The following is a 17,522-nucleotide window of genomic DNA, read 5'->3' on the forward strand; positions in this document are numbered from 1 at the left end:
TCTTGCATGATAAACGTTTTTTTTTTTTGTAAAGATGTGATTAAACAAAGTGTGAAATAGTTTTTCTTTTCTATTGTAATGGATATCTGAGTGAAACAACTTCTCGAACAGGTAAAAATGTAGGGCGATTTTGTTCATTAAGAACTGAATGGATGCGTGTGGTTTGCTATTGGTCAATCTTAAATAAGTGATCATTTGATTTTATTCCAGTATTTCAAGGTGTTATAGAATACTATTTAGTACATGGAATTAACATGCAGTGAGCCTCATTTATGCCACACTAAAGAGGCGTTTAATGTATCTTTTTTTTTTTTGGTTTGACGTGTATATTGTGAAATGTATGTTTGTAATGAGGCAACAAAAACATGTAAACTGCTGAATATAAGTGTTTAATGCACGTTATGCACCATGTCATATCACTCAGCTCTTTAACTCACAGAATATAAAACTTACCTAAACCACATACACACTATGTTAACATCAGAAAATAATTTAACATAGTCAATGCACTCTATATCACCTTTAATGTTGTTTTAATGATTCCTTATTTGAAACACTGTGTATACTCTAAAACTTTTTCCTCTCTCCCTGCAGAGACGTTTCAGATCATGAAGCAGACCCGTGCTCATGAGGGCAGTGTGTTCACTATGTGCATCCTGCAGGGCGGCGCTATACTTAGCGGTGGCGGCAAAGACCGCAAGATCATTCGCTGGAGCGCAGACCTGGCACCTGAAAGAGAGTGTGAGGTAAAACATGAGTCTGTGAGAATTGTGTGTTCATAGCTCTGTATAGATTATAGTTTATAGAATATGAATACCATTGATCGGATAGCTTGTATATCAAAAACGTCCTGAATGCTCTTTGTTTTTCCAGATTCCTGAGAAATTTGGAGCAGTGCGCACCATTGCAGATTTAGATGGAGAGGAGCTGCTCGTTGGCACAACACGAAATGCAATCCTGAGAGGAACATTTTCAGACGGTTTTGTGGCCATTGTACAGGTAGATAGATTGCATTTGTATTTCAATTTGTTGTTAATTAAGGCCAGATATAAACTAAAATACCTGTAAAAAAGATAGATAGATAGATAGATAGATAGATAGATAGACAGACAGACAGACAGACAGACAGACAGACAGACAGACAGACAGACAGACAGACAGACAGACAAATGGAGATAGATGGATGGATGGATGGATGGCTGGATGGATGGCTGGATGGATAGATAGGATAATTTAGTGTGACTTAAAACTTTAATTAAATATATATGTATATGTGTGTGTGTGTGTCTCTTGAATTGTCAGGGACATGTGGATGAAATGTGGGGTCTTGCGACACACCCCACTCAGAATATCTTTGTAACCTGTGGAAATGATCGTCAGCTGTGTGTGTGGAACGCAGAGGACCACAGACTGGACTGGTGCACAACGCTAGAGGTCAGAGAAGTCACTCAATAAATGTCACTGAGTTTTTAGCGCACAAAGTATTTTATGTGTGTATTACTGGCTTTATACTACAGTGTATACTGACAACCTTTCGAATATTTTTTTTTTGTTTATCAGTTAACAGTAAATACAGTTGAAGGCAAAATTATTAGCACTTTTTCAAATATTTCTCAAGTGATTTTTAAAGAGCAAGGAAATTATTGGTTAGAATAAAATAAAAAAAAACTTTTGTCAAACAGTTCTTTTTAAACTGCTATGTTCCATATTATTAGCTCCTTTAAGAACTGATTTTTGTTCTATTGGCTACAGAATAAATCACTGTTGCCTATTAACCTAACCTGTCTAGTTAACCTAATTAACTTAGTTACACATTTTAGTTACACATTGCAGTTTAAGCAGATTACTAACTATTAAAATATTATGCACTGTCAACATGGAAAAGACAAAAGAAATTAGTTAATAAAACTTTTGTTTAAAATGTGTTGAAAAAATTTTCTCTCCATTAAACAGTTTTTTTTAATGTACAGTTTGCATTCAGCTTTATGTATAGTAAAATTATTGACAAAAACCTTTTTTACTAAGGCTTCATTTATTTTAGCCTAAACAATATTTGTACAATTTAAATTACATTTTCTATTTGAATACATTTTAAAGTGTAATTTATTACTGCGATTCAAAGCATCGTGAATCCATTCTTCAGTGTCACGTGATTCTTCAGAAACCTAATGATTTAATATTGGCATTTCCTGCTCAATTTTATTTAATGTTTTCAGAGATTAAAATGGTTGTGTACAGTATTTGTTATCTAGAAAGTTTTTTTTAAAGCACTTAATTGAAATAGAAAGCTTTTGCAACATTATAGACTACAGATCAAAATTATGGCTCAGAACATTTTATTTCTTTTCAGAAATAATACATATATATTCATTCATTCAATAATACATATAATTCAGCAAGGATGTATTAAATTGAAGATGATTGACAGTACATTTATTAATACATTTATAAAGCTTTCTGTTTCAGATTAATGCTGTTGTTTTAATCTTTCTATTCATAAAAGAATCCTAAAAAAGTCAACCTTTATTGCACAACTGAAAGTATTTGTTAGAATGTGAATTCCTGACATAAAGTCAATAGTATTTGTCCAATCATGTGTCTCAGCATGCCTAAACATGCTTGGATTTTTCGAAAGAAGTCTCTTATGCTAATTAAGGATGCATTTATTTGACTAAAAGTACAATAAAACAGTAATGTCATGATATATCAAAATTTTAAATAAAGTTTATTGCTGTTAATTCATTATTGCATACAATTTATTAGGTATTTACTGTATTTTATATAGTATTATTATTGCAAAACTACAAAAAATTCAGCAGACATAAATGACACTGCAGAAATATATTTCCCCAACACTCTTTAATGGATCTTTTCTAACTATATAATTGTAAAGAATATTGATTTCTTCAACACCAACAACAAAAGTTTCTTAATGAAAATATCATTTTTACAGTTTTTTCCTACACCTGATTTCATATGTTTGTTATCTTAAACATTTATCAGTATAACAGTTCATTCATTTAGGTGTAAAACGTCCACACAGTATTATCCAACATGTTCTGTAATGGGAAAAATTCATCTGAAACACATTCATCTCTGCAGGACTCAGGTCTGTGTGCTGATTTCTGCCCTAATGGAGCTGTTGTGTCTGTTGGATTGAGTACTGCAAGGTAGAAAATATTTACTCACAGCACAGCCGATAACAATTACCACTTCACGTTTACAGTGTGCTTGTGAAATGTTCTCTCTTTTTTTAATGGCTTTTATGATGGTTTCCATCCTCTCACCCTATGTAGATGGGTTGTGCTGGATCTGCAGACTAAAGAAGTGGTGTCAGACCTGATTGACGGCAATGAACAGTTGTCTGTCATGAGATACTCACCAGGTCAGACCTCAACAAGATCACCATGCAATATTATTAATATGATACTGTATAATCCTAAACATAAATGGCAAATTTCACAATATATATGTTAAACTAACAAACGATAAATTAACCTCATTAGGGTGGCATCAGTGTTTGAGGCTCATGGTATGCTAATTCCATGTACTGAACTTTTATTATTCAGCTATGCCTAGGTATATCCAGATTTTCATTCTATTGATAGTTTTCTATTAACGGAACGATGAGGGTAAAACATTACTATCTCCTGTTGACCGGCAAGTCACAGGCTGATTTATTTCTCCTTTATAGCATTCTATAGCGTTACTAAACGACCCGAGCTGTGCTTTTACAGAAATCCTTCAGAAAAAGAACAACCAGGAAGAAGAAATGTATGGATTTGTGCTGAATGGTAGCATCATTGGCACATAACAACCTTCTATGCACTTTCTATTCTAATTTGCAGGTTAAGTGCAATTACAGTATAAGTTGAAACCAAAAGTCAAAGTATAAATAGCAGAAGTGAATGAATAGACTTTCCCTATCAGCAAATATTAATCTAAGCACAAAAAATGACACAAAAAATGAAAGCAGACCCTTACGCGCTATAACACCATTACTAATGACTTAATCGCTGAGGAGTATCCTCAAGATAAATGTAAACATTGCCGAATTATAGCTCTGACAGGGTCATGAGGATTTTAAATGATTCAAAATTGGTTGAGGGGGCAGAATATGGATCGCAAGTGCCCACAATTTACAGTTTTTGATCATATTTCTGGTTTGTTCTGTTGATATGTGATCCAAATATTTGTTACTTAAAATAGATGGAAAATAAGCGATTTATTCATCACTTCTATGGAGATTCCAGTGTAGCTGCTATTATGACCTATTGTTTTTATACCCACCAGGTCTCTGCAAAAGTCACATGACTGAAAACTATCAATGGAACTTTTTAATATAATATAATATAATATAATATAATATAATATAATATAATATAATATAATATAATATAATATAATATAATATAATATAATATAATATAATATAATATGATATAATATAATGATATAATATAATATAATATAATATAATATAATATAATATAATATAATATAATATAATATAATGCTATAATATAATGCTATAATATAATATAATATTATAATATATAATATAATAATATATAATAATATAATATAATATAATATAATATAATATAATATAATATATTGCTATAATATAATATAATATAATATAATATAATATAATGCTATAATATAATGCTATAATATAATATAATATTATAATATATAATATAATAATATATAATAATATATAATAATATAATATAATATAATATAATATAATATAATATAATATAATATAATATAATATAATATAATGTAATGTAATGTAATGTAATATAATATATGCAGTCTCACTTCTCTGTTTCTAGCTTGTTTGTGTCTTTTGTTTGAGTTTACTGAATGCATATTGCTCTGTTTACAGTCAATAACTTGTATTTTACTGCTCACCCAAACACAGATGGCAGCTTTTTGGCAGTTGGTTCGCATGATAACTTCATCTACATTTACAGCGTCACTGAGGGTGGCCGGCGCTACACGCGATTTGGAAAATGCACTGTAAGCGATGCATGCTGAGAAAACGCATTGGTAAAACTGTTTTGAGGCAAGACACTGCAGGCAAAAAAAAAACATATTCCTTGTGATTTTGACATTTTGGGCTTTTTGGATTTACTTTTCTTTTTGATGGAAAGAAAATATCCAACATGCACTTTTAGGTGTTTGTTTTTTCATTCTTCATCAATTTGTGATTTCAAATACAGTACATATTTTTAAAGGCCGTCAAACAAATTCTCCTGCACTGAGCTATAAATCCATGACCACCAAAATAACAATGCCAGAGACTCGCAACCCCCAATATCCTCTGAGGTGGTTATAAATATATAAACCTTCCACACAACAGCGCACACATACCAATAGGCCCAAGTCTATTCATCATTTAACTTTGAAGAACACCAGTTGGAGATCATCCACCATGTTCAGTTATGGCCTGTATTTATTTTCAAGGTGCGTGAGTGCCATAAAGGTGTCAGAAAGTTTAAACTGGTACCATATAATCAATGAACTGTCTTTAATATAACGTAATCACCCCAGGGGTCACAAAAAAAATCGAAAGGCTAATGGCTTTTTATTTGCATGTTGTTTTTTTTATGTAACTATTGACTACTATTTTTGTCTTCTGTATGTTATGGATAAAATATGGTTATTCCAATAGTTTAATAAAATGAGTTTGATTTTTAGAAATGACCAAGCGACAACCCATGACCCTCCACTTTGAGAACCACTGAATTAGTGTATATTTAAACTTCGAAATGTGTTGTTCACTATGATGTAATGTAATAATTCAATTATTTATGACTTTTATAGCAAATTACAGTAAAAAAAAAAGATGACAAAACAAAAATATATTTCTAATTAAAAGTATAAACAATATCAACTAAAGCACACACAATGAGAAAAAAAAACACATGCAAACAGAAATGTAAATAATAATCATGTAACAAAAACTACAATTGTATAATCTGAAGCACACAATACACTCTACTTTGCACTTAGGAAAGACAGAAAATCAATTTGCTGGAACAAGGACTTGGTCTGCAGTTGACAATAAAACATGTTCTTGGATATATTTCCTAAATGGGTCCCAAATTTTCTTAAACTGGTTGGATGAACCTCTAGACAGTCTAATTTTTTCCAACTTTACAAAGAAGAGGACATCACGGATCCACTGTGTTGGGGTTGGAGGTTTCTGATCCTTCCACCTAAGCAATATTAGTCGTTTTGCCAGGAGCACAATAAAAGCTATGCAATCAGATTGTATTTTTGTAAGGTTATACGACGTAGGCAAAATTCCAAAAATGGCAATCAGTGGGCAAGGGAGATAGATATACCCAAAAAACCAGATATAGTTTTAAAAATAGTGTGCCAAAAGCAATTAAGCTTTATACAAGACCAAAACATATGTGCATGCGTGGCTGGGGTGGAATTACAGCGGAAAAAAAACACCTGCAGTGTCTTGCATTAAAGGGATAGTTCACTCAAAAATGAAAATGTACTCACTGTTTACTCTCCCTCAAGTGATTCCAAACCTTTATGTGTTTCTTTATTGTTAAACACACAAAAAAGATATTTTGAAGAATGTTAGAGACCTGTAACCATTGACCAGGAAAAAAAATACTCTGCTAGTCAATGTTTACAGTTTTCCATGTTTTTTTTGTGTGTGTATTCATTCGTTTTTCTTTGGCTTAGTCCCTGATTTATCAGAGGTCGCCACAGTGGAATGAATCACCGATTTTATGTTTAACAAATCAAAATAATAAGTTTGTGACAAGTTTAAAGTGAGTAAATGCTGACAGAATTTTCACTTTTGTGTAAACTAGCCCTTTAGTGTGGTTTGTTGTTGTAATTAGTTGTGTTTGTGGTTTTCTAGTAGTGTATTTGTGTTAGAGTGCACTATACGTGACGCGGATTAAACTGTTAATTACAGGGCCACTCCAGTTTCATTACTCACCTTGACTGGTCCAAAGATGGGAAATACATCATGTCTAATTCAGGCGATTATGAAATTCTATACTGTAAGTCTGCATGCCTGCATGTGTAGATATTGAGCCCCATTCATGGAAGACAGTGAGTAATGTAAATTGTAATGCATTTGGATGATTGTTTTTGTGGAAAAAAAGGGGATGTGGCAAGCGGCTGCAAGCTGTTGAGGAACCGGTTCGAGAGTAAAGATCGGGAGTGGGCGTCCTATACCTGTGTGCTTGGATTCCATGTTATGGGTGAGGGAAAATGTCTTCTTCTTTTACTGATTTCATCTATTTGTGGTAAAATCTCTCTCTTTTTTGCTGATTTTAGTTATTAGTGGTCATTTATTATAACTAATCTCTTTATTCTTCGTCATGATGACTGCACATATTATCTTTAGGTTATTTTACAAGATACTAGTATTCTGCCTGAAGTCTAATTCAAAGATTTAACTAGGTTAATTAGGTCAACTAGGTTAAAAATTGGTTTGTTTTGTAGCCAATTGAAATATGTAATATTTGGCAAATGATATTGACCCTAAAATAGCTTTTATTCAAGCCAAACTAAAATAAATAAGATTAAGTCCAGATGAAAAAATGTAATAGGAAATACTGGAGGGCTAATAGTTTTGCTTTTGCCTGTGTGTTTTTTAATCATTCATTCATTTTACTTCGGCTTAGTCTCTATTTCAGAGGTCGCCACAACAGAATGAACTCCCAACTATTTCAGCATATGTTTTACACAGCGGATGCCCTTCCAGCCGTAACCCAGTATTGGGAAGCACCCATACACTCTCGCACATAAATACCAACTGGACAAGTTGGGACTCGAACCAGCAACCTTCTTGCTGTGAGGCGACAGTATTAACTACTGAGCCACCGAGCCACCATACTCGAATTAAAGAATTCAAATTTCTTCAAAAGGGCTAGTAGTTTTGCCTTCAACTATGTGTTTTTTAATCATTAAAATTGTAATAACATTTATTATGATAACTTGCTCTTTTAAATGTTTTAATAAGCACATGTCTAGTTACGTTGTTATGTTGTTTCAGTTTTATATACATTTTTTTTTTACTTCAAATAACAATGGAGCATTATTTCACCCATATTTTGACTTTTTTATTTCACACAAGTAGATTAACATAGGCTCCTAACTTAAGTTTAACATGCTTTCTATGTAAATAAAATAATTTTAATGAATTAACATTCAATTTGATGCCAAAACGAATCTCTTGTATTTTGACGCATACAGTTGGTGTTGAAGTCAGAATTATTAGCCCTCCTGTAAAATTTTAATTATTTAATTTTTTTCACCAACACATTTCTAAACATAATAGTTTTAATAACTCATTTCTAATAACTGATTTCTTTTTTCTTTGCCATGATGGCATGACATAATATTTGACTAGATATTTTTTTAAAGACACTAGTATTCAGCTTAAAGTGAGATTTAAAGGCTTAACTAGGTTAATGAAGCATGTAAGAGTAATTTAGCAAGTTATTGTATAACAGTGGTTTGTTCTGTAGACCAGTGGTTTCAAACTTTTAGGACATACCCCCCCGCCCTCCGGCACCCCTTCCTCGAGCCAAAAATCCATGCGCAAACAACGTTCACATATTACTTGCTGCGTTTAAAGAGCTTATAATTAATTACATTGAAACATAAATATACAGCTTACCTGATTCAGTGTGATAGCTGAGCCTGTTTCTGTGAGGACAATATACTAATCTGTGGTTGAATTTGTGACACGATTAAACGTATATCATCTTTCACTGTCAATAGGCATGAACCATACTTGCTTTGGATGTATGTACATACAGAAAATGCTGCTTCACAAAGCCAAGTGCTCAGAGCCCTTACGGTGTGGTTGAGTCGAACACTGAGTATGTTTACATGGGCAACAATACTTTAATATGATTTTAATATAATTAAGACAACACTGATTAAGAGTCCACCATGTAAACAGGGATTTTTCACTACCTTAATCCGAATCTGAGTCCTAATTGAACAAAAAAATGGAATTAAGATGTGGAGTATGCATATATTAGGGCATTACTGAAGTAAACACCGCAATCAAAGAATTACCGTCATGTAGGACTTTTCGCAGCATTTTGTGACAAGTTCCACACACACGCCTGTCAGTAAAGGACTGCACACACACATACACACACACACACACACACACAAACACATCATGAAATGCGGAGGTTTTTTCTTTCCATTCAACGTGCGGTATCAATAAAAGCAACACTCTTCCACCAGTCCTTCATATTCGCGTCAAATACCCTAGTTTGTCACAGGGCATGAATGAGTGAAAGTTAAACTGTAATATTCCCTCTAGTGAACGCATTGTTCATCAAAATCGTCATCATAATTTACTCGAGTGCACGCCTCAATGTCTTGTGCCCCCTTTAATAGGTGCTGGCACCCCCCTGGTGGAGCACACCCTACGGCTTTAGAACCTTTGTTGTAGACTATCGAAAAACAGTTATTGCTTAAGGGCGCTACTAATATTGAACTTAACGTGGTTTTAAAAAATTAAAAAGCTGTTTTAATTCCAGACAATATAAAACAACTAACATATTATTGGAAATACTGTGACAAATGGCCTTTCTCCATTAAATATCACTTGGGAAATATTTGAATAAATAATTCACAGGAGGGCTGATAGTTTTGTAAATATTCCAATGTGCTTCTTTGAACATCTTGATGGTATTATTTTCTTTGGTTTGGTTTACAGTATTGTACATGATAAATCGAGATGGGTTTGGCTGTAGAATCGGTGCAGATGCAATCTGAGCTGCATCCATTGCTTTTTAATGCACTCACCTAACCCCACTCTTAACCCTAAAGGCTGCATTCAGATACTACTGGATAAATCACACAGATATAGTAACGCTTCAATAAATGTTTTTAAATACTTAGTCATATGTGTCGAGTAAATTATTATGGAGTTTTGGTTCTGATTGGTTTAAGTGTATGTGCGTATTGTGTTTTCCCCTGTTTACTGTGTGATGTTGTATAGGTGTGTGGCTGGAGGGATCAGACGGAACAGACATCAATGCCTTGTGTCGATCACACAGTGAGCGAATGGTGGCAGTGGCCGATGACTTCTGTAAAGTTCATTTGTTCCAGTACCCCTGTCCCAAACCAAAGGTCAGTCACCATCTCAAAATAAAAAAATAAATAATCATCTTGAAATGAAAATACAGTTAAACAAATAAAGTTATTAGATGTCGTGTGGTTAACTCAACACATCTGGGTCCATTTCGACACAGAAGAGATGCATTAAAATAATTGCTAATAATTAAAAATAATTACGATTATATAAAAATTATATTAAGGAGCTCAATATTCACACTTTAAGGCTGTTTAAAAAATATATAATATTTTTTTAAAATGTTGCCTGTTTTGTACATGGGTCATAAAGTTAGTGTTGATTTAATTTTGGACAGATTTTAATTATTAAATAAGTATATGGACACCAGATGCCAAACCATTGCAGCATGAAACATTGATTTTTTTTTTTTTTCATTTGTAGGTGTATTGATTATGCAAAATTGATTTTTAAAAAATCCTTATATTATTAAATATTTTATATAATATATCCAACAATCATCTGTGTAATGAATATTGATAAAAGTGTATTTACATTTGCATTATGGTTTGTGTGTTCATGTGCAATAAATTATTTTTCCCTTTTTAATAAATAAAAATCGGGTAAATGCAGAAAAAAAACATGGAAACAAAATGGTTTTAGCAAAAAGAATTGTCATGACTTGTATAATAATGATTCTTTTGGTGCAAAAACAATTTTATAAATATATATATATATATATATATATATATATTGACATAATATGTGTGTGTATTTTATATGAGCAATATCACACGAGTAGCAGCGTGATATGACTGTATAGCGGCACTGGTGGGAGGCATTCAGAATCAGTTTTATTGCCAAGTGTGCTTCACACACAAGGAATTTGTTTTGGCTACAGAAGCTTCCAGTGTACATAAAGTGACAAGTGACAACACAAAATAAATATGAAAAAGACAGAGATGCAGTTAGTCAAAAAGCTCTGGATGTTCAATTGTATGTACAGATGTGTTATAAATATACAGGTTATAAGGTGCTGTGTACAAATGCGTATGGAGAAAGTATTGCATTGTATATTGTTAAAAGGTGCTGTGTACAAGTGCGTATGAGAAAGTATTGCATGTTTATTGCACAGTAGGGGAATATTTAACTGTTCATAAGGTGGACAGCCTGAGGACAGAAACTTTTCCTGTGTCTGGCTGTTTTTGTGCTCGTTGCTCTGTAGCGCCGACCAGACGGTAACAGTTCAAACGGGAAGTGTGCTGGGTTAGAGGGGTCCAAAGTGATTTTGCGAGCCCTTTCACTCACTGTGGAAGAGTACAGTTCTTAAAGTGTAGGAAGGGTAGTGCCAGTGATTCGTTCAGCAGTCCGGACTATTCGCTGTAGTCTACGAAGGTCAATTTTAGCAGCTCAGCCGAACCAGACAGTGATTGAAGTTCAGAGGATGGATTGGGTGACAGCTGACTAGAATGCATTGCCTTAGTGTCCCACCAGTGCTGATATACAGCCATATCGCACTGTTACGAGTGTGATATTGTGTTTATACAACAGTTTGAAAGCATAATTGTGTATATAAAAAAGAAAATCAAACATGGAGAGTCTAAAAATCCTTTTGTACGAGGAACTACTTTCTTCCGCCATTCATAGACATCTGCAGCTTTCGTCAGAACAGCAGAAACGTTGCTAATTCACAAACGTCACTTTAGAGCTAGTGTTTGAATGCTTCTCTAGCGTAATGTCTAAAGTAATTACCAAACAGGTGATTTTGCTCACATTTTAAGATTATAAGGCTGAACGGCATGAAATGCCATCAGTCTAGAGACCTTTCCCAGTATTTCTCTGTTGTAATTGGGATATCACAATAATTAATCCTAAAAAAGCCAAAGCAAAACACAAAACACTACCAGAAAACTATGGTATAAATACAATGCTACAACATACAAAAGAGAGAGATCTACTTAGAATGTAACTTACGGCGACCCGAGTTCGATTCCCAGCTCCAGGTCCTTTGCCAATCCTTCCCTTCTCTCTGCTCCCCACACTTTCCTGTCTTTAAATCTCCACTGTTCTATCAATAAAGGTGAAAACCCCTATAAAAATAATAAAAAATAAATAAATAATGATTTGATCAACTGTAGTTACAAATTACGAGTTTTTCTCCTCTAAGGGCTTGTTATGCGGTCTCTGTCACCATCTTTGTTCTGCTCAGTATGACAGGCTGATGGATCTCTACACGCTGTATCTCAGAAATTATAAATATTTAAAATAGGCACTATCCTTATAAATAAACTGCGTAGTTTCAATCTAAACATTCTTGCCTAAATAAGCCTCAAAAGTACATTATGTTGTCCAACAGCTGCAATAGTTGTCAAACTGTAGTAAGTTTATTGATCTGCTGTACTTCTACGTGGGCGGAGTAATACAGGAGGGTGATGAGGCTGCACAAGTTCTGATATTGCTGAATATCACACAGCTATCAGCCAATCAGATTCGAGAACCAGACAGAACTGTTGTATAAATATTTGTAATGTATATGTGATACACACACACAAACAGAAATAAAACTATACAAAATAAAGTGATTCATAGATATTTAAATTTATATATGATTTGTATCATATACATATATATTTAATGTATAAATATAAATAAACATGCTCTCAAATATATGCATGCGTGTGTGTATTTATATATGTATAATAAATATACACAGTACACACACCTAAATTGTCAAAACAAACTTTGATTTTAAAAGCGATTATCTATTATCTATTAACCTTAGTTACAAAATGCACATTAATAATTGACATTTCTTCTAATATATCAAATATTATGCTGCAAGACATCAATCATATATTCTCTAATTTCTATAACAGGCTCCAAGTTATAAGTATGAAGGCCATGGTAGTCACGTGACCAACGTTCGGTTTACGCATAATGACAGTCACCTCCTATCATTGGGCGGCAAAGATACCTGCATCCTCCAATGGCGAATGAAAGGAGCGGGGACTGCAGAACCAAAAGAACATTCAGCTGCTGCTGCTTCTCCAGAAAATGGAACATAGAGAGACTTAATTACCAGGAATCCAGGGGGCAAAAAATAGGCATGAAGATATTCTTGGGAATGAAACAAGGAGGAAATATCTTATTTCTCAATCTGATGTGTGACATGAAGCCTTCGGTAGGTTATGCCAGATTTTGTGAAACATGTTACAAAAGTTAGAGACTGTTGAAGTCAGAATTATTAGCCCCCCTTTGATTTTTTTTTTTTTTTTTCTTTTTTAAATATTTCCCAAATGATCAAGGAAATTTTCACAGTGTGTCTGATAATATATTTTCTTCTGGGGAAAGTCTTGTTTCAGCTAGAATAAAAGCAGTTTCAGATTTTTTAAAAACATTTTAAGGTTAATATTATTAGCCCCTTTAAGCTATATTTTTCGTTGGTAGTCTACTGAACAAACCATCGTTATACAATAACTTGCCTAATCACCTTAACCTGCCTAATTAACCTAATTAAGCCTTTAAATGTCACTTTAAGCTGTATAGAAGTGTCTTGAAAAATACCTAGTCAATTATTTACTGTCATCATGACAAAGATAAAATCGTTCAGTTATTAGAAATGAGTTATTAAAACTATTATGTGTAGAAATGTGTGGAAAAAATCTTCTGTCCGTTAAACAGAAATTGCGGGGGACAGGGCTGATAATTCAGGGGGGCTAATAATTCTGACTTCAACTGTATACATGCATAGCTATTCACTACCAATGTTTTTTCATGAACTGACGTTTTATCCTGTTGGAAGTTTACATGGTCAATAAAAAAATGTCTCATGGGCGTTATTGAAAAAATGTAAAGTGTCACATTCCATTCCGAAATATCAAAAGAAATTAATAATAAATTATCCAAAAGTTTTTTTTTATCAAGTACTTTTAAATAATAAAAAACGTTTAAATATTTTATTATTAAATATAATATTTTTATATACTGTATGCAAATTACAGATTTTTGCCACTTATTTTAAGGCCAAAAAAATTTGGCACAAAATATTATTGAAGAATTATACAAAATAATAATAATTGAAATGTTTCTGTCTTTTCAGTGTCAGCGCATCACAACAGAAGGGTTCATTAAATGAAATAAAACTTTCTACATACAAAACTTTCTTTATGTTCAACACTTATGATCTACAAATATAAATAGTAAATCATTGAAAAGTTTTTTTTTTAATTAAAAAAAACTTTTAAAGAATTTATTATTAAAATCTTAAAATATTTTCTCTGTTTTTTTACACTGTATACACAAAAATTTGAACACAAAATATTCAAAATATAATATGAATAAATTAATAATAATATAAATAATGAAAATTTCTCTGTCTTTTAAGTGCATCACATCAGAAGAGTTCATTAAATGAAATAAGACAATCTTTATGTTCTAGGCATGGATCGGTATACGATTCTGACAGTATGATAAACCTTGGACAAAATACCATGGTTTACATTTACATGTGCTCGTTTATCTCATTATGCCTTTCATCTGCTTATTTTAATCGTCCGCATTGTTTTTTTCTGAACATGAAATACTACATGCATATTTGTGTTATTACATTATTAACCAAAACTCTGTGAAGCATGGTGTAACTGACAGGATATTCGTGACTTTATTTGACCAAAAAATATCCAAAAGGCTTGTGTTTTATGGATAAAATCAGCTTGTTTAACAATGTGAAATTTATGTGATTTTTAATCAATAAATATGCTTTAAAGTGAGCTTTTCCTTCTGTGTCTACTTCCAAATTAAGAATGAAATGTGAAAATGGAGCTTTTAGGACCACTAAATGACATCTAGAGGACAATACGAGGAAGAGTTTTTAATGAGAGACTGTGATGAGCGCTGTCGGCCTGTAGAGGGCAGTGCTGTGTCAGTTTTCTCCGTTCTAATCCGATCTTGTGTTGTTCAAGAATGAACACTGGCTTTTATTTGAAGGCATGTCTGCAGGAAAGTTTACTGAGTGTAAGCCGCTTTAGAAGAGCAATATACATACTCACCGGCCACATTATTAAGTACACCTGAGCTCTTAGTGTGTTCATATTTAGTGGTTTGCTTGAAAGAAATGTGTTGAAATGATTAACCTTTACTGATATCCTGAGATCCATAAATGTACTCAAGTATGCAATAGTGATGACTACATATGAATAGTGGATAAGTTTTGTTTTCAGAATGACGTCATATAAACAATGTTATCTTGTAAACTACGATAAAAAATAACAAAAATAAATAAAATCGTCATAAAATGAATAATAATTTTGTCATTTTTATTAAATGTGTCTTATTGTGTTTATAGATATATTCCAAAAAATGATTTTATATACATACTAAATGCATGTAAAGTGTCACTTCATTGTTAACAATAACTTTAGATATGCGGGAGTTTTGTTGTGAGATATTAATGTAAGAATGAAATGCGCATACTTACGGTAAGTCATTCATTCATTTTCCTTCAACTTAGCGCCTTTATTAATCAGCGGTCGCCACAGTGGAATGAACCACCAACTCATCCAGCATATGTTTTACACAGCGGATGCCCTTCCAGCTGCAACCCATGACTGGGAAACACCCATACACACTCGTCCACACACATACACTGGCATATTCGATTCACCTATACCGGAGAAAACCCATGGGGAGAACATGCACATCTTCACACAGAAATGCCAAATGAACCTGCCGGGGCTCGAACCAGCGACCTTCTTGCTGTGAGGCGAGAGTGCTAACCACTACGCCACCGTGTCGCCCGTGTTTATACATATATGCTAATAATGATTTTATATACATACTAAATGCAAGTAAAGTGTTTACTATATTGTTAACACAAACTTTAGATGTGCGTGTGAGATATGCTTTATGACATATTTATGTAAGAATGAAACCCGGTTTCCCCCACAAGTCCAAAGACATGCGGTACAGGTGAATTGGGTAAGCTAAATTGTCCGTAGTGTATGAGTGTGTATGGGTGTTTCCCAGTGATGGGTTGCAGCTGGAAGGGCATCCGCTGCGTAAAGACATATGCTGGAAAAGTTGGCGGTTCATTCCGCTGTGGCGACCCCTGATTAAGAATGAGGCTAAGCTGAAAATAAAATGAATGAATCAAATGCTTATTCTGATTTAAATACTTACGGTAAGTCATTAATTCATTTTCCTTCGGCTTAGTCCCTTTATTCATCAGAGGTCACCACAGCGGAATGAACCATCAACTATTCCAGCATATGTTTTACACAGTGGATGCCCTTCCAGCTGCAACCCAGTACTAGGAAACACACACCAAAACCGGAGCACCTGGAGGAAACCCATGCGAACACGGGGAACATGCAAACTCCACACAGAAATGTCTACTCGCCCAGCCAGGACTCAAACCAGCAACCTCTTTGCTATGAGGCGACAGTGCTAACCACTGAGCCATTGTGTCACACATTATGATAAGTCATTATACTAAAATGTATTGCATTATCAATGATTAAAACGTTCTTGGTAACATGGGTAAAACTTGAAGGATAATGGAAAATGATTTAAAGATTAAATAATTGGTATTTTAAAGCCGCATAAACCCTACGACAATATATGAATGAATGAAAAAATATTGGAGCTTAAATTTCTTTTTTTTTTTTTTTTTTTTTTTAATTTTTTTAATTTTAAATATGTACAAACTTAGTACAGAATATACACTCACCGGCGCCTTTATTAGGCACACCTTACTAGTACTGGGTTGGACCCCCTTTTGCCTTCAGAACTGCCTCAATCCTTCATGGCATAGATTCAACAAGGTACTGGAAATATTCCTCAGAGATTCCATGATGCCAATTTCCCGTTCCACCACATCCCAAAGGTTCTCTATTGGATTGAGTTCTGGTGACTGTGGAGGCCATTTGATTAACTCATTATCATGATCACGAAACCAGTCTGAGATGATTCGCGCTTGGAAGTAGCCGTCTAGGTGGGTACACTATGGTCATAAAGGGATGGACATGGTCAGCAACAATACTAGGCTAGAGATGGTTGAGCATGAACATCCCAGTAGATCAGCAGTTTCTGAAATACTCAGACCAGCCAGTCTGGCACCAACAACCATGACACGTTCAAAGTCACTTAAATCGAGACACTGCTCGCTGCAGAGCCACTTGAGCTCCAGCGAGGGGGAGCTTGAGCTCTCGCTCCTCCTTCTATAAGCTGTTTTAATGGGTACACCCACCCCACCCCTAACCCCAACCCCCAGTGAAATCACTCATAGAAGTAGTGCAAGAAAGGAGGAGCTGGAGCTCAAGCTCCCCCTTGCTGGAGCTCAGCTATGCTCAAGTGGCTCTTCAGTGAGCACCACTTGTGGGGGGGCTTAAATCACCTTTCTTCCTCATTCTTATGCTCGATTTGAACTGCA

General features: G+C 33.9%; 1 protein-coding gene across 2 annotated transcripts in view; it reads left to right on the forward strand.

Moving 5' to 3' along the window:
* The window catches only part of eml3 (EMAP like 3), an 84,982-nt gene extending 70,120 nt beyond the window's left edge, over positions 1–14,862 (forward strand). For both annotated transcript variants that reach the window (XM_056461114.1, XM_056461115.1), the window contains 10 exons: positions 595–746; positions 874–999; positions 1,303–1,434; positions 3,103–3,170; positions 3,297–3,385; positions 4,934–5,031; positions 6,959–7,046; positions 7,152–7,250; positions 10,022–10,152; positions 12,970–14,862. In XM_056461114.1, the coding sequence (XP_056317089.1) occupies positions 595–746; positions 874–999; positions 1,303–1,434; positions 3,103–3,170; positions 3,297–3,385; positions 4,934–5,031; positions 6,959–7,046; positions 7,152–7,250; positions 10,022–10,152; positions 12,970–13,158 (1,172 nt within the window). In that variant the 3' untranslated portion in view covers positions 13,159–14,862. The remainder of the gene's footprint in view (positions 1–594; positions 747–873; positions 1,000–1,302; positions 1,435–3,102; positions 3,171–3,296; positions 3,386–4,933; positions 5,032–6,958; positions 7,047–7,151; positions 7,251–10,021; positions 10,153–12,969) is intronic.
* The last annotated feature ends 2,660 nt before the right edge of the window (positions 14,863–17,522 follow it).

This window comes from Danio aesculapii, chromosome 7, assembly GCF_903798145.1.
Source record: "Danio aesculapii chromosome 7, fDanAes4.1, whole genome shotgun sequence".
NCBI lineage: Eukaryota > Metazoa > Chordata > Actinopteri > Cypriniformes > Danionidae > Danio > Danio aesculapii.